Here is a 24,274-nt window from a genome sequence, read left to right as displayed (position 1 = left end):
TTCTCTATAAATAGAGAAAGCTTAAGCTTACTTGTTCATCACTAGTACTACTCACCAAGTATACAATGGCTTCAAAAACTATTCTTCTTCTGGCTCTTACCTTTGCTATTGTTCTTCTCATTTCCTCCTCCGAGGTCATGGCGGAAATTGTTCAAGCTCGTAAGTTTATTTTTATTACATTTTTCCGTTACTAACAATAAATATTGTTTTTTGTATAAATATTAGTTAATATCGTCACAATTGCTGATAACACTACATTGCTTTATTTTGCTCATTTTTATAGAGGAGAATTCTGAATTAGATGGACGCGGCGGATATGGAAGGGGCGGATATGGAAAAGGCGGATATGGCAAAGGCGGAAAAGGCGGATATGGAAGGGGTGGATACGGAAAGGGCGGAAAAGGTGGATACGGAAAGGGCAAAGGAGGTCGCAAAGGAAGGCCTGGTCACGGTGGTCACCCAGAAGCTGAAGTCGAAGACATTTCAATTGACCCTTAAGTTTTTATTTGGGTGTACTATAGCTAGCTAAGTTATAGTTTGCATGTATTAAACTTAAATAAAGAGCACGTAAAACATGTAAATTGTAATCTTAATTATGTTTGTAATGTTACTAATGGTGTTAGAGATGTGATCTACATGTCTCCATCATATATATCTTTAAAAAAAAATATTGTATGTTGTCACTTTGTTTGAGTATATAAATATCCTTTTTGCTACTTCAACTAGAGATATAACAGCCTCATCTGACATATTCTTTCTGTTAATCTGATTACATGTTCGGCGAATACGCCATGAAATTACATAATAATTACTCACTCCTGTCCATAATACTTGTCGCATTTGAGAAATTTTCTTGATCCATAATATTAGTCATGTTGTAATATCAAGAGAGTATTAATTGCTATTTTTCCATTTTTGCCCCTCATTAATTTATTGAAAGGATTCAATAAATAAATGAAAATGATAGTTATAAGGCCTAATGGTAAAAAAACCCAAACCTTTACGATTTGTTGCAATTATATCCAAACCTTTTAATTTTTGCAATAATATCCAAATTGCATTTTTTTGTTGTAATAATATCCAAATTGTATTTTTTGTAGCAATAATAGTCAAATTGATGGCTAAACTTGTTATTTTCAATTAAGGTATTAGGCTATTATTATGTTTTGATGTATAATAATATAGTAAAAGTCTCAAAAAACAGCAAAAAACTCAAAAAAAAATCACATAAAAAATGCAATTTGAATATTATTGCAACAAAATAATGCAATTTGGATATTATTGCAAAAATTAAAAGGTTTGGATATAATTGCAACAAGTCGTAAAGGTTTGGGTTTTTTTTGTCATTAAGCCTAGTTATAAATGAAAATAAATTTCAATGTAGGTTAATTTAGTAAAAGTGTTTACAAATTAAGACATATTAATTGTTTTCTTAGTTCTTGTGCCAAAACCAAATGCGACAAATATTATGGACCGGAGAGAGTAATAGTTTATTTATTTTTTAATATTTTTATATAAAATAAAATTTTCATTTTAGAAAATAATTATAACTATATGAAATTTTAAAAAATTCATAACTAGGCCAAATACTAATATATATGGATTTGTTTTTATCATTGGGGAGGGAAGCGCAGTGGTGGAACTATACATATCGTTTTGGAGGGGCCGATTTATAACTGAATTATTATATATTATTTTTTATGTATTTAATAAAATAAAATTTTAATAATTTTAAAATAATAAGTTTTAGTACCATTTTATCATTCCATATAAGAAACTAAAATTGAAATCGGATAAAACATTTAATAAAATATCAGTAGATAAAATAAAATTTAAAAATAAAAACCATAAAATTTATATCAAATAGTCAAAAAAAATAATAAAAATAGCACACATAACATGCATGATAACGTCTTGACGGCATAAAATAAAATTAGAATTATATCAGTAAAAATCTCTCAAATTACTTTATTTTTAAATATACTTCAATTGAACTCTAAAAATTAAAATTGAATCTTAAGAATTTTAAATTGAAAGCTCAAACAACTTTCAAAAAGAATTTAAATGATCCAAAATCTACATATATAATTAAAAGTAATGAATTTATATTTTTTATGAATTTTATTGATTTATTGTAAAGATAATATGACACAATAAACATATGATATAATAATTATTTCATAACCACACCTTAAAACACACAAAACTTGAAAATCGAAACATTGAAAATCCATAATTTCTCCACCCAACAACCAAGGTTTGGTGAGGAGAGATTTTAGCAAGAGAAATTCTAGAGAAAAAGGAAGAGAAGCCGTTATTTGTGGACTCAATTCTTTTACAAATGAGTTCTATAAATTGAGATAGCCTGAAATTTTATGTTATTATTAATTAGAGTCATTCATATTAATTATCTTTAATTTCGTATTTGCCGCTAAAAAATGGCATTATCAAAGAGTTTCCTTCTTCTTGGCCTTACTTTTGCTATTGTTCTTCTCATTTCCTCTCAGGTTTCAGCTCGTCAGCTTACTCGGACTTATCCACCACGTGAGTTTTGATTTTTCCTCAACCAATTTTTTAATTATGCATTAGTTTCTTCTAATGATATATCATATTAAGTTGTTACAATAATTTTTTATATCTACAATCTTAATTATTTTATCAAATATATATTCAAAAAAGTAATTTGAGCAATTCTATCCGTCAATTTTATGTATTGAGACGATTATACCTAAACCCTAAATTATATTTATTTTTAAAATTCATTTTTACAAGTTTTATGTAAATAATTATTTTACACTAGATACACGTATGTGGATTTATTATATGCATGACAATAGATTTAAATGAGAAATTAAATTTATTTATTTCAATTTATAAATTTAACATGTCATAATATTTAAATATGCTAGAATGTAATGTACTAACAATTTTTATTTTGTTAAATTCTCTAGAGTATGCACCATCAGACAAGTATGAACCTGCACCGGAACGTGAACATGAACATGAATATGAACGTAGACATGAATTCGAACACAAATACGAACATGGACATGGACATGACAAAGACGAAGACGAAGACGAACATAAACGTTCACGTTCACGTTCATTTTCACTTTCACTTGACCATTCCCATTCACATAAACATCGTCATGAAGGCCGCCATGAACACAGCCATCAGGACCAGAAAGAACACGAGAAACATCATAGTCTCGTAATAAAAAGTGAACATCGTAAAAATTCATTGAATTAAGTAACAAAATCTCGCCTTCTTAAAGGCTACTGCTTGATTATTTAGCATGTATATTATTACTTAAACAATAATTGGTGTCAAAGTAAAGCCATCGGTTTAGCCGTAAAATGGACTTCTTGAATTATAATTTTCAAGTTGTAATAAGCTTACTATTTAATGTCACGAGTGTAAATAAAATTATTATTTATATCTTATCTATTCGGATGTTTCAACGATGATAGTACGATATTTATAGAAATGATATATGGAAAACATCTCTTCTCGTTCTCTCTTTTTTCTTTCAAATAAAAAAAATCCTAGCCGTCAAGAGTTATTTTTTATTATCCGCTTCATCTGCCATCAATACTTTATTTGTGACATTGGCGGTAGAGAGTCCTTTTTATTACCTTATTTACATAGAATAAATAAATAGCCGGTTAGTTTTTATCTTTCTTGTTTTCATTGGTTAATTTTTTTGATGAAGTACATTAATTTTAATATATATGCGAATCAAGGATCGGAGATAATCGAGATCATTTAAACTGAAGAAGAAATCTTACAGAGGTAATATGATATTTATTTTTATATTATTTTATTATGATGATTGTCTTTTTTTATAAAATTGTTGTCTGCCCTTTCTATGTAAAAAGTTTGTTTGTCTCTATTTTATGAAAGGCTAATGTTCTCGTTATTAGACAGCAAAAAAATGACCTCCACCTCATTCATGGGTGTAAAATGACCTCCACCTCAACGAATTACACCAATGGAGCCGTGACACCTCAGCACCGTATATGAATTTGGGAAATAGTGGTAGTTCATGTATGAAAATGATAAAATTTAAACTGCGTGATTAAAATGAAAAAACATGTAAAGTTCGTAATTTTTTTTGACATGATCCCTTTTTATTATGATAAAGCAGCTATGTATTTTTTTATAAGACGATCGAATAAGGCTTTTCATCTTGTTTCATGTTAGATTATTAGAAATATTTATAACTGTTTTTTTGTTATAGGGTCTATGATGTTTTCTGACAGGTTTCGGTTATGAGACGGCACCTTTAAACCTTTCACATTCAGACTAATTTCTGCTCGAGTCGTGTAGGTCCCTTACGGGAGGCAAACTATGGCCCCAAATTTTAAACGGCTGCATACATGATTATGGTTCGAACCCGCGACCTCACTTAAGCTAGAAAAGCGTTTTACCAACTCATCTTGTTTCATATTAGGTTGTTAGAAATACTTATGCTCTTTTTAAATGCCTATACTTGTAACTGCTTGACAATAAAAATTATTTATATGTTGAAAAAGTAGTAAAAATATTTCAAAATCCGGATGAGTTAGTAAGTCACTTATAGCATATATGAGGTGCTGAACCAAGTCTTATTCGTAAATCCAGACGTTTAATATTTGGAATGAGATTTTTACTTTTTCACAATTGACTTATCTAGCTCAAATGAAATTTATTTAAGGGTTAAATGCAAGTTCATACACCAACTTTGACCTAATTTGCAATTACAACATAAACTTTGAAACTTGGCTATGTCAGTAACCAACTTTACACTTTTGGCAAATCGATACACCAAACTCAAAAAACACTAACGTGGACATTGTAATAAACCGTCATTTGTCGTTTTATGATTGGTCGGTGTACCAATTTGCCAAGAAATGAAAGTTGGTTACCGACATTGTCAAGTTTAAAAATTTATGTTGTAATTGCAAATTAGGTCAAAGTTGGTGTATGAATTTGCATTTAACCCTTTATTTAAACGTAGAAAGCTTGAAGGTGTCTTTGGATAATTGGCGCTTACTCATAACATTTCAAATTATGTTCAAACAAATAAATATATAATATAATATAAATATATGATGAATAGAAAAATAGAAAAACAAGAAACAGGGATCGGTTTGATAAAGTCCCCAGTCTCTGCAAATTTTTTTCAAAAAAATCATTATAATAGTATTGATGATGAAGACTGTTTGCATGTCCTTAGAAACGATTTTTTTTTTCCCAAGAAATTTTCGTGTTGTGTTGTTATTTTTCTCATGCAAATCAAGATCATTTAAACTGAAGAAGAAATCTTATACTCCCTCCGTCCCAATAGAGTTGTCCACTTTGCCTTTATCACACAGTTTAAGAAAAACAATTATTGCTTATGAATTTTGTAAATTTTTTTTACTTTTTTTGTCATACCCCTATTTAATATAGGGTTCACTTGCAATTTAATTTTAATTTATTCATTAGTAGATTTTAAATAGGGCTAATATAGGAAAGTCAAATATAAAAGTTAGTTATTTTTGAAAGTGGACAAGAGTTTTGGGACAAAAATATTTCTCAAAGTGGACAACTCTATTGGGACGGAGGGAGTAGAGGTTATATGAGATTTATTTTTATATTATTTTATTATAATGATTGTCTTTTTTTATAAAAGTGTTGTCTGCTCTTTTAATATGAAAGGTTTGTTTGTCCCTATTTTATGAATGGCTAATGGTCTCTTTATTAGACAGCAAAAAAATTAGATTTTTATTAGAGTTAAAGTCACACAAATTCACGAATTTTACATGTTTTTTCATTTTAATCAGGTAGTTTAAATTTTGTCATTTTCATGCACGAACTACCACTTTTTTTCCAAATTCATACACGGCGCTGAGTTGGTGTAAAATGATCTCTATCTCAGCGAATTACACCAATGGAGCCGTGACACCTCAGCACTGTATATTTATTTTTTCAATTTGGTTACTATATTTAAATTATTTTTTCAATAAAAAGTTTTTGATTCAAAATACATATAATTTAGCCTACATGATTCTCGCCAAAATAAAATTATGTATCACAAGTAAAAACCGAGACGCGTAAAATAAGGCTTCCACGTACATATTTTAGCTGGAAAATTTTAATTAAAATTAAATTAAAATTTAGTAAACAAAAATTAAATAAATTAAAGTTTGGACACCAAACTGCAACAAAATAATAGTTCTCTCTCTCTGATGTTCAAAGATTTTGGAAGAGCATAGATAATTAGGACATTTGGCATCAGATAATGGCAGCTCTGGCTGTGCAAAAATCTAGCTATTTTTGGTGGCATTCCGAACTACTCATCAAATTGTGGAGTTGAGCATATCACAAAAGCTCACTCTGATCAAATTGGTTCAACATTAAAAAGATATGATTCATTTTAGATTAGGGATTTGTATTTGTTGAGCTCTCTCTCTCAGTTCGTTCGATAGGAGTTGAGGGATAAAAAGAGGCTTCTTTTATTCATTAAAACTCATCTCATAATAAACTTGATAAACTCTTAATCCTAATTTGTAATTATTTTAAGATTATTTTAATAGTGCCAAAAAACATAAGCCATTTTTAGCCGAACCTCCTTAAATCTTAGGTATTCTTTTTATTGTAATTTTAATACCATGGATGCTACATGGAGTTATACAATGTGGCATTAATTACATATAGAAATATTCTATTTAGAAGGTTTCTACTTAACTAGTCCGCTTGTGAAATTATTTGAATTCCGCGACAATTGGTATCAGAATTAGGTTCTATTATGAGAGTAAAAGTTAGCTATTAAATAGGAGTTGGAGTAGAAATATAACAAAATCAAAATTTGTCATTATTGATATTTTTTTCTCAGGGTGAAACGCTATGTCAAATGCAGGAATTATGATGGAGATTGCAGACACTTATCTCTAGACATGTAAAAAAGTGATAAGTGAGTGAAGCGTTCGATGATTATTTCTAGAGACAGCAGTCCGGGTGGCGAGCTAGCAATCTTCATATTTGAATTTAAGCGGGCTATATTAGTGCATATCAGCAAACTTGAAAGATTGAAGTGCAATAAACCGCAAATAGTTATTAAATCCAAAGGGATTATAATAAAACTCCAAAAAAACAGGACTAATTGGAATGCATTAGAAGTTTATGGGCCAATTTATATATTTGGTGGCTTAAATTAAGAGGAATTTGCATAAAGGACTCTTTTTTTAAAATTTATTTGTTCTAAATATCTCTATTTCAAAAATTTACTTTTTTACTCTATTTTTCTATTGTTTTTAGTTGTACTCTCAATTAGCAAAATAACTAACTTATATTTTTATTGTCATTCTTTTAAACACATACATATCTCTTTTTTTCTTTTTTTCTCTCTTCTTTTTCTCTTTCCTCCTCTTTTTCTTTTTTTTTTCATTTTTTTCTTTTCTTTTTTCCTGCAACTTGTTTTCTCTCTCCTTGTTTTCTCTCTCCTTTTCTTCTTTTTTCTTCTCCTCCTCCTTCTTCTTCTTATTCTTTTTCTTCTTCTTCTTCTCTGCAATTTTTTTCTTCGTCTTTTTCGTTTCTACTTTTTCTATTTTCCATATTATACAAATAAACTCTAAAAAAAGAAATTTGAATAAAAAAAAAAGAGTTTAAGAGATAATATGATGGGTGATAGATGAGAAAATTTTTCTTCTTCTTCTTCTTCTTCTTCTTCTTCTTCTTCTTTTACTGATTTCTTTCTATGTTGTTTTAATTATTATAGCATCGTTTTCTGAAATTTTTACAACTGTTTTTGAAAAAATCGTAATGTTCTTCATTAATGATGTTTTGACCTAATTTTCAAATGTTTTAAATTAATTTTAAAAATTGTTAGAAACTGTTTTTTCGAAACTGTTTTATACTGTTCGAAACCTCTGTAAACTGTTTTATACTGTTCGAAACTGTTATTTTTTAAATTGTTTGAAGTGTTTTCTAGAAACAGTTTTAGACTGTTTGAGACCTTTGTAAACGGTTTGCAACTGTTTTATACTGTTTGAAACCTTTGTAAACAGTTTGAAACTGTTTTTTTTTGAAACTTTTTAAAACTGTTATTTTTTATGTAAACGGTTTGAAACTGTTATATATTGTTCGAAACTGTTTGAAACTGTTATTTTTTAGACTATTTGAAAGTATTTTTTAGAAACTGTTTTGACTGTTTGAGACCTTTGTAAACGGTTTGAATCTGTTTTATACTGTTCGAAACCTTTGTAAACGGTTTAAAACTGTTTTTTGAAACTGTTATTTTTAGACTGTTTAAAAGCGTTTTTTAGAAACTGTATTATAATGTTTGAAACATTTGAAAATGGTTTAAAACTGCAATTGAAACTGTATTTGAAACCGTTTTTAATAGATTTTTAATGAGAACAAATAAATTAATAATTTACAGTTTTCTTTGTTTTTGCAGAAAGTTATGATCGTTAGATTTGAATTCGAAGTGAAGAAATTCGAGCGGGTCGAAATTAAATTTCAAAGTCACAATAAATTTTTAAAAAGTAATGATAGAATTGGAGAAATCAATTCGTTGAATTGTTATGAGCTGAAGATTTTGAATTTAATTGTTGAATTGTTGTTTTTTTCTCTTTAAATGAGATGAAGGAGAAGAAGGAGAAGAAGAAGAAGAAGAAGAAGAAGAAGAAGAAGAAACTACGAATAAAATGTGTTAGGTACAAGTGGAGTATAAAAAATAAAGCGGCAGAGTGAAAAAATAATTGGCTAACACGCTTGGAGTATGTAAATCAAGTTAGAATTTTAGGGTTACCAAATACTAATATTTTTCTAATTTAGGTGATTAGCTAATTCACTCATAAATTAACAATACCAAAGTCTTGTGGCCCTGAAAACCCCTTTTCATATTTTCACGCATCAAAATGGCCTTCTGACACATTTTTTAAGGAATTTTCTAATTTATACGAATTTAACTTAGATATTATCCTAGATATTCATTAAAACTAATTGATATTGATTAAAATTAATCTAAATACTTACCTTACATTCCTCGTAATATCCCAAATTTGTCGGTTTTTACGAAAAATGAGATTTTCGAGTTTTTAAACCGAAATAGTTTTAAAGTTAGAAATCATTATCAAAATGGAAGTGAATAATACATTTCTAGAAGAAATAGAGTTAACTTTGTTTTAAGATGTTTTTACCGTGTTGACGGATTTTCGAGTTGGCTCGGTAACAAGGATTCTGTCAAAATGAGCGTTTTAACGCTATGAAAAATTTTAAAGGTTTTGGAAAATATTACTTGAAAAAATTTTGAATGGTTTTATTCCGAAAAGATGATTTTTAAAAAGAGCATAGTCGGGATTCGGAAATCCACCAACTTAATTGGGTGTTTTTGGTTTTACTCGATTTCAGTGTTTCTGCAGGTTTTGTTTTTTCGAGAATTTGCATTGTGTGTTGTTTATCTTTATGAGTTTGATTGCTTAGAATTCTAGATTAGGTGTGGTGGTTGTCTTATCATTTATTAACTTAATCAATTTACGTGAGGCCCGCCTATATCAAAGGAGTCGGCGTCGGAGATGGTGTAATCTTGAAGAGCTATCTAGTCACAGATATTATACCGTGATTATGCGGTTTATGTGAGTTTTATTTGTTATATTTATTTTATTAAGTAAAATATTTTAATATACGCAATATTTATTTATCGGATTGTAAAACTGTTTTCGAGCCAATCATGTGGAAAATATGGAACATGCTTTTTATTGGGCGGTAATAGGACTGCGTGCACACCTGTAAAGATCTTACGATAATGGAAGGATGATCGATTACACATGTATTGAGGATGATAGTTGAACTTGGTGGATTAAATTCTTGGGCCTTGTGTTTAACGATAGTATTTGGTAGATGTGGTGATGTAATTATGAAATAATGAAATGATGTGAAATTTTTATTAGGCATTTTTTTTTTCCAAGATAGATTCATAGATGAGATTAAAGTACAAGATGAAAGTTATACACAACCAACCATATAAACTTTCAAAACTCTAATCTACCAACAAAATACATATGGAGCTATAAAAAACAAGCAAAAGATTAATCGAAAAGGAGTAAATTAAGCCGAATTCCGCAAAACTTAAACACGGTGCTTTGTCCGAGACGCGGGGTCTTAATTCATCAAACCCGTTCGATTATACCGTGAAACCGCTTGCTCCTTAGCCTCCATCCGCATCTTCAATATGAATCCAAAAAGATAGATCTAAAAATAACATTAGAAAGCACCAACACATAATTCAAATCAAAGACAAACAAGAGAAAGACTTCTAATTAAGACCTCAATTTTAAAATTTGAAAATACCACTAGATAAAATTAAAAAGTTGTTTTCAACCTCAAAAAACCCACTTTCTCTGAGAAAATAGTTTTTTCAAAAGACCAAGATCAAAGATTTTATTTTTTCTTCTTTTTAAGTTGAAGATCTTAAAACCGCTTAAGGAACCCAACAACTTTAATCGGGTTAAAGATCCTTCCAACCATTTAAGAGGAAAGAAACTCATAACTCTAAATATTTGAAGAAAGCACAAATAAAAAACTAGAAGGTGGTTTTCCATCCCCTAAAAACCCACTTTCTTTAAAGAATTGTTCCTCCAAATCACTACATTATGAAAGATCTACAAATAAGAAGGCTTGTTGTAAAAATAAACTAACTAAATTTTATTAAGAAGTGAAGGTAAAAAAAGAAAAAGGAGTGGAGGAGGTGGTTTTCCGGCCAAAAGCCAAAACCACCTCCTCAAAATAATGATTTTTAGTTTTGTTTTTTTAGAGAGAAGGGAGAGAATTTTTTTAGAGAGAGAAGGAAAGTTTGCGGCTCTCCTGTTATCACTATTTACTAGGCAGCTTATTAGGCATTTCATTGCTGGAATATTTTAGGTAGTAAAAATTATTTTATGCATTTTGCTATACATCAGGGTGGTGTCAGAATATTAATGTGAGTAGTAACTCGTACGATATGTGTTAGTGTTAATGCGCTTATGATAGCCGATAAATTATTGGATTTAATTTAACTACATTAAACAGAGCCTAATTAAATGTATAAGATTGTATGTTGTGAATTTTAATATGTGAGTTGATAAATTTCTGATTTTATTTAATGCCATTTTATTGTTGACAATTCGTTTACACAGGACTGGTTGATCTAATTATTGAGGAATGTGGTGATGTAATTATGAAATGGTAAAATAAATGACGTGATAAAAGTGTTTTTCAGTCACCCGTCCAACTAGGTTGATGTATTTGTGATTATATTTAGAGTAAATTATTTTGAAATTCCCAATTAACAGTTTGTTTTAATAGTTTACTTAATGGTCTTTCAATTTCAATTATATTAACTATTAGACCCATTTGTTAATTTCGGCATTTATTTTCAAACGATTTGACACCCTAAATTGAATTTTATGAACGGTTTGGTCCCTCACTTTTAATTTTATTAAACGATTTGGTATCTCAGTTTTAAACGATTTGGTATCTCAGTTTTAGTTCCCTGAAACGATTTAATCCTTCAAATTAACGGAAGAATTTCTCATTTAACGGAATTAAAACTGAAGGGCGATTAAATAGACTTTTGAAACAAGAGGTGCCAAACTGTTAATTATGATATTTTTCAGGGACCTCAGCGAAATTTTCTCTTTTATTTAATGTATTATGTTAATTGTCTTGCTTGTTGTTTATCATATATATAAGATCTAATTACTTAAAAACCATCCATGTTGAATTTTTTTTTATTTATACCCACACGTTAAAAAAAACAATTGTATCCTTTTTTGGATTTTTAGGTTTCGTATTTACCGAAAACCATTAAATTGACCTTTTTTTTATTTGAAATAAAAAATAAAATAATCTTTCAATCTTAATTTATGCACTAATTACACGTTAATGTATTAATTGTACGAAAACACCTTCTTTCTTAAAAAAAATCAACTAATAATAATTGATTAATATATATTAATAATCAATAATGTTTTAATATCAAAATCCATAAATAAAATTTACTTAAAATAAAATTTATTTAAATTTCTACAAAGTAAATCGATTTTTCCTCGAAGGAGGAGACCGAGCTACTCCTCCTTCCATTGAAAGAGGAGTCTGACATGCTCCTCCTTCGGAAAGAGGAGCCGAGGAGAACCGAAAAACATAAAAAAAAAATTTCTTTGTAAAAACGTTTAGTGACAGGGTCGTTAATCAGAAAAGTGTGACAGTGAGACGAAAATATTTTTCAATTTATTGATTTATTTTAAAAAAGAAAACTTAATTATTGGAACTTAATTGAACATTTTTAAAACTGACGGACTTTTTTGTATTATTCCAAATAGAAAAAATATGATATAACCCTTTTTATTTAGTAATTTTTAATGTTTTCATCTTTAAATTAATTAAATCATTAATTGTACCTTTGTTGGGGGTAGAGACGATACCTAAAAAACCAGAAAAGGGTGCAAATGGTCTTTTTTCAACGTGTGAGTATAAACGAAAAAAAAATCAACATGGGTGGTTTTTAAGTAATTAGCGAGTTAACGATATCATCTGAGTTAGAAATTTTATTGAAATATTATATTAGTATAAGCGATTATTTTTGAAATTATCACTTTTACATTATGATTTGAGATTCGACATTACTAAATTTAATAAAATATTATTATTTTGAAGTCATTGATAAATAATTGAACAAATATATTCCGAGATTTTACTATAAGTTACAATGATAATTATTCTTTAACTCTAATATGGTATCGGTTCACACTTTTGTGCAGAACATTATAAGCACATCCTTAGACACATAAAATTGAAAATTGAAAAACTGTTATTCAGGAAAAACATAAAAGAAAATAAACAAATATTGGAAAACAATTTTTGCATCCAACAACCAAGGTTTGGTGAGGAGATGTTTTAGCAAGAGAAATTGTAGAGAAAACAAAGAGAAGCCGTTATTTGTGGAATCGATTCTTTTGCAAATGAGTACTATAAATTAAGAAGTTTTATGTTTAGTAATTAAATTCACTTACATTAATTATCTTTAATTTCGTATTTGAGGCTTAAAAAATGGCATTATCAAAAAGTTTGCTTCTTCTTGGTTTTACTTTTGCGATTGTTCTTCTCATTTCCTCTCAGGTCTCAGCTCGTCGGCTTACAGCTCGGACTTATCCACCCCGTAAGTTTTGATTTGCCCTCAAGCAATTGTTTAACTATGTATTAGTTTCTTTTAATCATATATCACCTTAAGTTGATAAAATAATTGAATATATTTTAAAAATAATAATTTAAAGGGTTAATTGCAAATGCATACACGAACTTCACCCTAATTTGCAATTACAACATAAACTTTGAAACTTGGCAATGTCAGTAACCAACTTTCATTTTTTGGCAAATTGGTACACCGACCAATCATGCAACGACACATGGCGGTATATTACAATGTCCACGTTAGTGTTTTTCGTTTTGCTGTATCAATTTGCCAAAAGTGTAAAGTTCGTTACTAACATTGCCAAGTTTCAAAGTTTATATTGTAATTGCAAATTAGGATAATGTTCGTGTATAAATTTGCAATTAACCCTAATTTAAATATTATGATCCGCCAATTTTATAAATTTGGAGAATTATGTCTAAGCCATAATGTGTTTATCTTTGAAATTTAATTTTAAAATTTTTTATTCTATAAATGATTATTTACACAATTGATTTTTCTTTTTAATTTAAAAATAATTACGTAGATTTAAAATGAGAATTGGGTGTCCGATAATAGATTTAAATTAAATGTTTAATATTTTTATTTCAATTTATAAAATTGCAGGAATATTTTTTTTATGAATAAATTGCAGGAATAATATTTTAATTAATTGTTAAAAGTACATTTGATAAAATAATTTAAGTTTGTGAATATAACAAATCAATTTATCTATTAAATTTTAATTTTTTTGAGTATTTACGAACTCTGAATATATTTATATTTATTAGAATTCATTAAAATTAATTTAATTTAAATTTGCATAAAATTGTTATTTTAGTTAGAATACCTTCACCATAGTTAACCTGTCAATTTTATATGTTCATTGCTAACTACTAATGAATTTAAACCCTTGATCTTCGTACAAATTATCTAATAAAACATTATAATTTTGATAATTTTAGCTTTACTTTAAAATATCAACCGTAGTTTTTCTTAATTTTTACTAATTGTTAAATTTGATATGTATTTTGAACATTTTTAATGATAAATTAAACAAATTTATTTATGTATTTTTTGAATCATTTTATATTTCACAATTTTGCACTTAACTTCTAAAAACTTATTTCATTTTATATATCATCTCATGAAAATTGAGGTCTAATAGTTTTAAAGAAGTTGAACTTTTTGATATTTTTTAAATTTTATCTAAATTATTAAACATTTGCTTATATAATAATAATAATAATAATAATCTGGCTGTAAATTTATCCAATTTTACACAATTAATTTGATCCTTTCAATCATTCACCTTATATAAATTTTTATTTGTTTTTTATGTTAATTTTAAACTTTAAATTTACTTCTTTTTACTTTACCATTTATAGGTTGAGAATTTAGAACTGAATGTTATTGTTGTTTTTTATTTTGATTTTTTTATTTTTTTTTTGAACTAAAATTTTTTTTTGATGAATTGATTTTTTTATTAGGAGTAAGATTATACATTTATGGAAAATGTTACTAACTACGAAGTTAGTTTAGAGATCCTACTAAAAATTAAAATAAACTTATTAGTTCAGAGTTAGTTTTAACCATTAAGGTTTTAAATTAAAGTAAATTTAATGGCATTATTTTTTTAACAGACTTAATGTCAGTTTTAAAAAAGCCTAAATGCACCAAAAATCACAAACTTTCACGTATTTTGCATATTTAACATAAACTTTTAATTTTGACTAAAAAAATACATGAACTTTCCAATTTTTAAAACTAAAACACCGACACCATTTTGCATGTAAAACGTTACCGTTTGGATGTAAAACAATACCATTTAAAAAAAATGCAAACGTGGCTTTAATTGCAAAATTGGAAAGTACGTGTACTTTTTTGCTAAAATTAAAAGTTTATGTTAGATATGTAATACACCCGAAAGTTGGTGATTTTTGATCCATTTAAATCTTTTAAAAATTATCAAAATTTAAAATTTTACTTGAACTTGTAAAAGATGGATTTTTATATTTATTAATTCTTATCTAAAAGGTAACATTCTGACATTATTTGTTTTGTTGATTTTCTAGAGCATGCACCGATAGGCAATTATGAAGATGAAAATGAAAATGAACATGAACATGAATACAAACACGAAAACAAACACGGACAGAGACATGAGTACAAAGATAAAAATGGCTACGTACATGAAAAAAAAGAAAAAAATGGACATGGACATGAAAACAAAGATAAAAATGGCCATGGATATGAACACGAAGATAAGCATAAACATTATTCACATGAACGGAAAAAGGATAATGATCGTGAACCCGAGGATAATCAGAAACATTCACATGAACGGAAAAAGGATAATGATCGTGAACCCGAGGATATTCAGAAACATTCACATGAACGGAAAAAGGATCATGATCGTGAACCCGAGGATAATCAGAAACATTCACATGAACTCCGCCAAGAAAAACACCATGAAAACAACAAATACGACCGAAAAGGAGACAATAAACATCCTGGTGTGGTCACCCGAAAAGAGAAGAAAATGAAGATTAATTGAATTAATCAACAGAATATTTCCTTTTAAAAAGGCTACTCTCGATTAATTAGCATGTTTATTGTTGCTTAAATAATAATTGGTGCCAAAGTAAGGCCATAGGTTTTAGCCATAAATGGACTTCTTGAATTATAATATTCAAGTATTGTCGTAAACTTTTTTTATTTGATGTTATGAATGTATATAAAATTATTGTTTCTTTCTTGTCTATTTAAGGGTTTGTGTGATTGTAATAAGATATAAAAGACTTATATGGCTCAAATATAAAATTTCTGATATATAAGGCTTTATGGTATCTCCTGTTAATTAAAGATCATTTAGAACGCGTTGTATATTATGTACAAACAAATAAATAGATATAAATAATATATATCTCATTGAAGCAAAAAATTCAATAAACAGTACTTTTGGATTCTGGTTTGATAAAGTTATCTATCTCTCCAAAAAAATTAAAAAATTGAAATAGTATTGTTGATGAAAATTTCTTGCATGTCCTGCGGTTTTTTTTTTTGCCAAGCAATTTTTGTGTAGTTAATTTTTTAATGCATCATGTGTTCTTTTCATGTCGGATATTTGATATTCAGGGTACTAAGTAAATTATCTCTTTTATTACACTTTAATTATTATATTTATTCGTTTCAATTTGGTTGTTAAATTTTATTTTATTTTTCAACGGGAGATTTTCCGATTAAAACTGCATACATGACAGCTAGATTTACTCCTTTTATTTTTTCACTTAAAACTTATATATATTTGATTAAAAACTTCTCGCTGAAATAAAGTTCTATATAAATGACAAATTTTTACAAGTAAAAAAACAATTGTCACGCAAAAAACATTCGGCTGCCATGTATGCATTTTAGCCGGAAAATTTCTATTGAAATTATATTAAAGTTTAACAAACAAAATAAAATAAATTAAAATTTGATCACCAAAATACAATAAAAATGATAGTTTGGATATTTTCATATCAATTATCATTTACATGCTAATTCAATATATTTTTTAAGGCTAATTTGATTGGGCATCCGACCAATTTTTAGTTCGACCCGCCGATCTGATTTCTTCGTTTATTTTTTTTATCAAACCCTTTGTTTAATCACCAGCTTAAATAATGCGATTTGTAATAAAAAAAACATTAATTAAATGAAATTTCTTAAATGTGTACTAAATCGAATCAGTGATGTTTTAAACAAATCTATGTGACATAAGAGATGACATAAGTAATTTTGTAAAAATTATTAAAAGTGAATGAAATCATTTGTCTTTAAACTCATTTTATTTGTCATTTTTTATATGTATTAATATTTTAAAAAATATTATTTTTAAATTATCAACATTTATTTTATTTTATATTTGCAAGATAGAAATTGATAATATATTTGGCTTGGATTATTTTATAATTTCAAGATAAAAGAAAAATTATTAGTATATTTTTTAATATCCATCTTGAATGAAGAGCACCGGCAAAACTTGGAAACTTTTGACTTTGGTCTGTGACTTTAAGACTTTTTTTTTTTGAATAAGTGACTTTAAGACTTTAAGCCTATGAATCTATGCTCTTTAATAAATTGTCACTCTCTTCTCAAACAGAAAAAAAAAGGTAAATTACCAGACCTAGTGATGCATCTAACTTCAGTGACGTGAGGGAGGACGTAATAATATATTGCCTCTTTCCCAATGACAGTTTAAAATATTGAATTCTATATTACGTATATAAGTTTTGCATTAAATAATCAATTTATTTTCAATTCAAATTATGAGGTGAAATTCTAATAATAATTTTATTATTATCTTAAGGATACTTATGCATGTAAATGTAAATAAAATTAATTTTATTTTATACAATTAATTAATTCATCAAATGAGAGTGTCAATAATTGAATATTATATGTTTTGATCATATAAAGTCCCATACTATATTAATTATTATTATTATTATTATAAAAAATTGTTACCTTATAAAATAATCAACTAATTCAAAAACTTAAATTATTATGATGAGATGATAACTAGTGTATAATATTATTATTTGGCTAAACCCATTTAGAGGCCCCTTTACTATATCATTTTTGTTCAAAAAGTCCTTATACTATTTTTTTGTTCTTCAGGTCCTTGTACTTGGCAAAATTCCGATTTTCAGGTCCTTTTGAGGGACTGGAGGAACAAAAAAATTGTAAGTAGAGGGACTGGAAAAAACTAAAAAAGGACCTGAAAATCAAAAATTATGTAAGTAGAGGGACCTGAAGAATAAAAAAATAGTACAGGGACTTTTTGAATAAAAATAATATAGTACAAGGGTCTCTGTATGGGTTTAGCCTTATTATTTTTGCATCTCATCCACCAGCTTTAACTCACCCTATCTCTTGCAAAAGAAAACCTCTATAAATAGAGTAAGACTCATCTTAACTTGATCATCCCGCAATTAAGCAAGAGTAGCATTTTCTCTGTATTGTAATTAAAAGATTTTAGAGGAAAAATGAATAATTTCATTAATTGTAAAATGAGTCAATACAACCTATTTATACACTTAACAAGTGTAACAGCTAATTCTGTTTATATAAACAGAATACTAACTCTATTAACTAATAACTACACTAACTAACTACTAACAATAACTACTAAATTAACTAATTAACAATAATAGTAAATAACTGATTTTCAGAATTTTCTTCTATTGATGAATCTGCAACTTCTATAATCTGCAGCTTTTAATGCAAGTCTTCAGGTCTTGATGTTCTATTATTTAACATCCCCCCTCAAGCTGGAATATATACATTTTGTATTCCCAGTTTGTCCACAAAATTAAGAAAGACAGAAGTAGGTAGAGGCTTTGTGAAAAAATCTGACAATTGTTGAGCTGAAGTTATTGGAAGGAGATGAATGAGTCCCTCTTGCAATTTTTTTCTAATGATATGGCAATCTATTTCTATATGCTTTGTTCTTTCATGGAAGACAGGGTTATGTGCTAAATAACAGGCTGACTGATTGTCACAATAGACCATGGCAGGAAATGAAGCACTCTGATGCAAGTCTTCAAGCAAGTATTTCAACCACTGAACCTCACATGTGACATTGGCTAAGGCTCTATACTCAGCTTCTGAGCTAGACTTTGAAACTGTAACTTGTTTCTTTGTCTTCCAAGAAATCAGAGATTTTCCAATAAAGACACAGTATCCTGTAATGGACCTTCTTGTGTCTGGGCAAGTGGCCCAATCCGAGTCTGAAAAAGCCCTGATATTTACTTCATTTTCTGCTGGAAAGAACAAGCCTTGACCTGGAGACTTCTTTAGGTACCTTAATATTCTGGATGTTGCTGCATAATGCTTCTCAGTTGGAGTGTCTAAGAACTGAGAAAGTTGCTGTACTGCGAAGGAGATATCTGGTCTTGTACTACACAGATATATTAATTTTCCTACTAGTCTTCTGTATGCAGTCACATTTATATAAGCAGGACTATCATTTTTAGTTAACTTTGTGTCTGCTGTCATTGGTGTAGCTGATGGTTTAGATCCAAGAAACCCTGTTTCTGTTAATAAATCTAGTACATACTTTCTTTGACATAAATTTATTCCTACTTTAGATCTTGCAACTTCAAGACCTAAGAAGAACTTGAGATTTCCAAGATCTTTGATCTTGAATGTGTCATCCAAATACTTCTTTACAGACTTAATTTCATTCAAATCATTACCTGTTAAAATTACATCATCTACATAGACAAGAAGAGCTGTAAAATAATCATTATGATTTTTTGTAAACAATGAATAATCAGAAGATCTTGTTTAAAACCTTGAGAAATTAAGGCAGTAGTCAGTTTCATGTTCCATTGCCTACTAGCTTGTTTTAATCCATAAAGTGATTTTGTTAATTTGCAAACTAACTTTGAATCACAATTCAAACCAGGTGGTGCTAACATGTAAACTTCTTCATTTAAATCCCCATGTAAGAATGCATTATTTATATCTAATTGTTGTAAATGTCATTGTTTTGATGCTGCTATAGTCAATAACACTCTAATTGTAGTCATCTTAGCTACAGGACTAAAGGTTTCTAGATAATCTATACCATTCTGTTGTGTATATCCTTTTGCTACTAACCTAGCCTTATATCTCTCTATTGTTCCATCACTATGATATTTTATTTTGTATACCCACTTACAACCAATAGGAGTCTTTCCAGGTGGTAGATGTGTTAATATCCAAGTATTATTATGATTTAAAGCGTCAAGTTCTTTTTGCATAGCATCTTTCCAAGACGCATGTTTTATAGCTTCATTGTAAGTTTTTGGCTCTAAATTACACTGAATCTGAACAGAAAAAGCTTTATGAAATGTACTAAGATGATCATATGAAAAGACTTTTGAAATTGTGTGTGGTGTAACTATTGATTTGCCTACTGTATTATTCTGATTTTTTGATATTTGACAAACATAATCTTTTAAGAAAGATGGTTGAGTAACAATCCTAGATGATCTTCTAGTAGGTATTATTTGTGTATCAGATACAACTTCAATATTATTATTACTTTCAGTGTTAATTTCTGTGTTATGAACTTCTAAAGGTCTAGTATTTAATTCTAAAGGATCATCAGTATTAAGGGAATCAATGACATTAGGTAAAACAAATGAACTTAAGTTATTAGCAGAATTAAACTTAGAATCTTGATAAGGAAACATATGTTCATAAAACCTAACATTTCTGGAAATAAAAACCTTCTTTGATTCAATATCAAAAAGCCTATAACCTTTTGTGTTAGCTGGATAACCTAAAAAAATACATTGTGTAGCTCTAGGTGTAAATTTGTCCCTATTATGAGCCAAAGTAGATGCATATGTTAAACAACCAAAAACCTTTAAATCATCAAACACTGGAGACTTATCATATAACAATTCAAAAGGTGTTTTATTATCAATAACTGGAGAAGGTATTCTGTTTATTAAATAAACTGCATGTGCTACACAATCAGACCAAAAACATAGAGGTATAGAAGACTGAAATTTAAGAGCTCTAACTACATTCAATATATGTTGATGTTTTCTTTCCACCACTGAATTTTGTTCAGGTGTGTATACACATGTTGTTTGATGCACTATTCCTTTAGATTCAAAGAAAGAAGGCATATGAAATTCCAAACCGTTATCTGATCTAACACATTTAATTTTAACCTTAAACTGTGTTTCAACAAAACAGCAAAAATTTTGAACCATAAGTCTTGCTTCTGATTTAGATTTTAGCAAGAATAACCAAGTAAATCTACTCTTGTCATCCACTATTGTTAAAAAATATCTATGTGCATAAAAAGATTGTGTTCTGGCTGGTCCCCATATGTCAATATGTACTAAATCAAAACAGTTATAAACAACATACTTGCTTAAAGGAAATGGATTCTTCTTTTACTTTGCTAAATGACATATTTTACAATGATTTTCAACTGGAATCTTAATAGAAGAATCAATAGATTGTAAACATTGTAATCTATGATTTGCTAAATGACCTAAACGATAGTGCCACAAAGAACTCTTATCTACTGATTTAATAGAACAAGTATCATCACCAACAGATTGCACACAACAAGCATTAACAGAAAACTGAGTTTTATCAAGTTGATATAATCCTTGTACTTGTCTAGCTAATCCAATCATCTTCCATTTGGTAAGATCCTGTATAATACACATGTTTTTATAAAGAATTAAACAGTAATTATACCTATTAGTTAGTTTAATTGTTGAAATAAGATTGAATGAGAAAACAGGCCCAAAAAGAACATCATGAAGAATCAAGTCATGACTAAAATGAACTGTTCCTATATGTGTAACTTCTATTTTTGGACCATTTGGCAAAGTGACATATATGTTAGAAACAGGTTCATAAGAAGTATATGCATCTAATGAACAAACTATATGATTGGTAGCACCAGAATCAACAATCCATACTGATTCACCAGGTTTTTTAACATATGAACAAGCAACAAAACTTTTAAAATAAGACTGAGTTAAAAATTGTGTACCTGCATCTGATGTATCAGCAATAAAATTTGTTGAGACTGTATTAACCTTTGGTGAAGCACCATTTAAAGATCCTCCATTATTGTGTAACATAGCCATCAATTGAGCATATTGTTCTTGAGTAATCATAGAGTTGGCAGCATTAGACATAGGAGCATTAGATACAGAAGCATTAACAATAGGAGTAGAAGAGAAATCTTTATTCTGATATCCCATATTGCACTGATTATTCTGATATACCCCATTAGCAGATTGATAAGTAGTATCATTTCCCTCATAAGTAGGATAAGAAGGATCATTATAGAAAACATCATGTTCTTGATTCTGATCGCAAAAACTCCCAAAATTCCCTTGATTTTCAGTAACTACAAACTCACCTACTTGATTAACAGAAAATTGTGGTCTATATTTTGGTTTGTAACCAGGTGGATACCCATGCTTCTTATAACAAATGTCTATTGAGTGCCCAGATAAACCACAAAAAGTACACATAGGTTTCCCATTGTTAGGAGCAGTATAAAACCTTTTTTGTCCCCCTTGAGGTCTAAAGTTATTACCAGAAAAACCATTTGAAGGAGGTCTATAAGAACTACTAGGCATCATCCTCCTTTGAAAACCAGAATTTACTTGTGCAGCAAAAACAGATGGTTCAACCATATTCTGTAAATTTCCAGTATTGAAACCAACTTGTCTCTCATGTTGTAAAGCAAGGGAAAATGCTCTATTAATCTTAGGAATAGGATCCATCATTAATATCTGAGTTTTTGTAACTGAATAACTCTCATTTAAACCCTTTAAAAACCTAATCACATAATCCTCATCTTGAAATTTTTTGACTTTCTTTAGAGAATCACAAACACACTGAGGATGACAAGTACAATTAGGAACCATTCTTAGATTAACATATTCATCCCATAAGATTTTGAGTTGTGTAAAATAATCAGTGACAGAAAGATTATTTTGCTTATACGCATAAATTTCCTCTTGTAAGTCAGATACTCTTAAAGCATCTCCCTGAGTAAACCTATCAGCAAGATCCTTCCAAACATCTAAAGCATTATCTAACCACAAAATACTTTGAGCTATAGAAGGAGATAAAGAATGTAATAACCAAGAAAGTACCATCATATTACAACGCTCCCAGATTGGATGAATTGGATCTTCTTTCGATGGAACTGGTATGCTTCCATCTACAAATTTCAGCTTATTCTTTGAAAGTAAAGACATCCTCATAGATCGATACCAAGAATGGTAATTTTGTCCATTCAGAGATGGAGAGACAAGAACCAGAGATGGGTTCTCATTTGGGTGAAGATAAAATGGGCTCGAGGGATTCTCAAAATTCAAATTCGAAATTGACATTTTTCAGAAGAAAAATTAGGGTTTTGAGATTCTTGATTTCAAGAATTTGATCAAGATATGCTGTTAAAAAATTAGAATTCAGAAGAAAAATTAGGGTTTTGAGATTCTTGATTTCAAGAATTTGAACAAGATATGCTGTTTAAGAAATTAGAAACTACAGATTTCTCAAATTTGTATATGAAGTAAAGAATTTGATTATTGTTAATCAGATATTGATTTCTTGGATCTGTTTATCTCAAGCAAAGAAAAGAAAGAAGGAATTGATTATTGAAGAAGAATTGAATTTTATGATTTCTTAAGCTTTGATAACATGAAAGATTTTAGAGGAAAAATGAATAATTTCATTAATTGTAAAATGAGTCAATACAACCTATTTATACACTTAACAAGTGTAACAGCTAATTCTGTTTATATAAACAGAATACTAACTCTATTAACTAATAACTACACTAACTAACTACTAACAATAACTACTAAATTAACTAATTAACAATAATAGTAAATAACTGATTCTCAGAATTTTCTTCTATTGATGAATCTGCAACTTCTATAATCTGCAGCTTCTAATGCAAGTCTTCAGGTCTTGATGTTCTATTATTTAACAGTAATAAGTTAATTAGCTTCCAAAAATGGCACGCTCAAACATTTTTAATCTCATTGCTCTTGCTTTTATTGGTGTTCTTCTCATTGCTTCTCTCGTCTCAGCTTGCGAACTTGCTGATAATACCGTAGCTCGTAAGTTTTATATACATTTTGTGCATATACTTCTTATAATATATTTATTTAGTAACTACTAATTTTGTTTTACTTTTTGAAATTTTAAAGAGGACAATGCACAGGTTTCCGGGTATGGGCACGGCCGATATGACCACGGACATGGTGGATATGGGCATGGGCACGGTGGATATAGAAATGGGCATGGTCACGGAGGCCGACACCGTGGAAGGCCTGGTCACGGTGGTCACCCTAAAACTGAAGTTGAAAATTAATGACATGGAATTGATGTCTTGCAAATCTATCTAGCTACTTAATTAAGCTTTTGAATTCTCAGGAATAATGGTGTCTAGAAATTAATGTGTACCATTAATTTGGGTCTGCAGGTTTATTTTGATAATAAGAATAGTGTACTTGGGTTTGAAAATATCAGTTCGATTTCTTTATGATCATCTTAATTTGTAA

The 24,274-nt window shown here is 28.7% G+C and overlaps 4 protein-coding genes across 4 annotated transcripts; all 4 read left to right on the top strand.

Annotated features, from left to right (window-relative positions):
- Nucleotides 1-722, top strand: LOC126669297 (glycine-rich cell wall structural protein-like). The gene is made up of 2 exons (XM_050362738.2): nucleotides 1-159; nucleotides 284-722. The coding sequence occupies exons 1-2, from the start codon at nucleotides 66-68 to the stop codon at nucleotides 496-498; spliced, it is 309 nt and encodes a 102-aa protein (XP_050218695.1). The 5' UTR covers nucleotides 1-65; the 3' UTR covers nucleotides 499-722.
- A 1,676-nt stretch (nucleotides 723-2,398) lies between these two features.
- Nucleotides 2,399-3,448, top strand: LOC126669812 (uncharacterized). Its single transcript, XM_050363373.1, has 2 exons — nucleotides 2,399-2,544; nucleotides 2,952-3,448. The coding sequence occupies exons 1-2, from the start codon at nucleotides 2,439-2,441 to the stop codon at nucleotides 3,248-3,250; spliced, it is 405 nt and encodes a 134-aa protein (XP_050219330.1). The 5' UTR covers nucleotides 2,399-2,438; the 3' UTR covers nucleotides 3,251-3,448.
- Nucleotides 3,449-13,016: 9,568 nt separating this feature from the next.
- On the top strand, nucleotides 13,017-15,937 carry LOC126669547 (uncharacterized). The gene is made up of 2 exons (XM_050363038.2): nucleotides 13,017-13,163; nucleotides 15,251-15,937. Exons 1-2 carry the CDS (start codon nucleotides 13,055-13,057, stop codon nucleotides 15,730-15,732), a joined length of 591 nt encoding a protein of 196 aa, XP_050218995.1. The 5' UTR covers nucleotides 13,017-13,054; the 3' UTR covers nucleotides 15,733-15,937.
- Nucleotides 15,938-18,126: 2,189 nt separating this feature from the next.
- LOC126670018 (cold and drought-regulated protein CORA-like) lies at nucleotides 18,127-24,274 on the top strand. The gene is made up of 3 exons (XM_050363670.2): nucleotides 18,127-18,188; nucleotides 23,705-23,830; nucleotides 23,921-24,274. Exons 2-3 carry the CDS (start codon nucleotides 23,725-23,727, stop codon nucleotides 24,082-24,084), a joined length of 270 nt encoding a protein of 89 aa, XP_050219627.1. The 5' UTR covers nucleotides 18,127-18,188; nucleotides 23,705-23,724; the 3' UTR covers nucleotides 24,085-24,274.

This window comes from Mercurialis annua, linkage group LG2 (assembly GCF_937616625.2).
Source record: "Mercurialis annua linkage group LG2, ddMerAnnu1.2, whole genome shotgun sequence".
Lineage (NCBI taxonomy): Eukaryota > Viridiplantae > Streptophyta > Magnoliopsida > Malpighiales > Euphorbiaceae > Mercurialis > Mercurialis annua.
Note: the sequence above shows the minus strand (reverse complement) of the source record. Positions and strands in the feature narration are given on the sequence as shown.

What these genes read in the sequence shown, in the direction of transcription:
- LOC126669297 (XM_050362738.2), top strand. Translation starts at nt 66, where the DNA reads ATGGCTTCAAAAACTATTCTTCTTCTGGCTCTTACCTTTGCTATTGTT. An exon ending in GGCGGAAATTGTTCAAGCTC is followed by an intron (nt 160 to 283) that starts GTAAGTTTATTT and finishes TCATTTTTATAG; the next exon opens with AGGAGAATTCTGAATTAGAT.
- LOC126669812 (XM_050363373.1), top strand. Translation starts at nt 2,439, where the DNA reads ATGGCATTATCAAAGAGTTTCCTTCTTCTTGGCCTTACTTTTGCTATT. An exon ending in TACTCGGACTTATCCACCAC is followed by an intron (nt 2,545 to 2,951) that starts GTGAGTTTTGAT and finishes TAAATTCTCTAG; the next exon opens with AGTATGCACCATCAGACAAG.
- LOC126669547 (XM_050363038.2), top strand. Translation starts at nt 13,055, where the DNA reads ATGGCATTATCAAAAAGTTTGCTTCTTCTTGGTTTTACTTTTGCGATT. An exon ending in AGCTCGGACTTATCCACCCC is followed by an intron (nt 13,164 to 15,250) that starts GTAAGTTTTGAT and finishes TTGATTTTCTAG; the next exon opens with AGCATGCACCGATAGGCAAT.
- LOC126670018 (XM_050363670.2), top strand. Translation starts at nt 23,725, where the DNA reads ATGGCACGCTCAAACATTTTTAATCTCATTGCTCTTGCTTTTATTGGT. An exon ending in TGCTGATAATACCGTAGCTC is followed by an intron (nt 23,831 to 23,920) that starts GTAAGTTTTATA and finishes GAAATTTTAAAG; the next exon opens with AGGACAATGCACAGGTTTCC.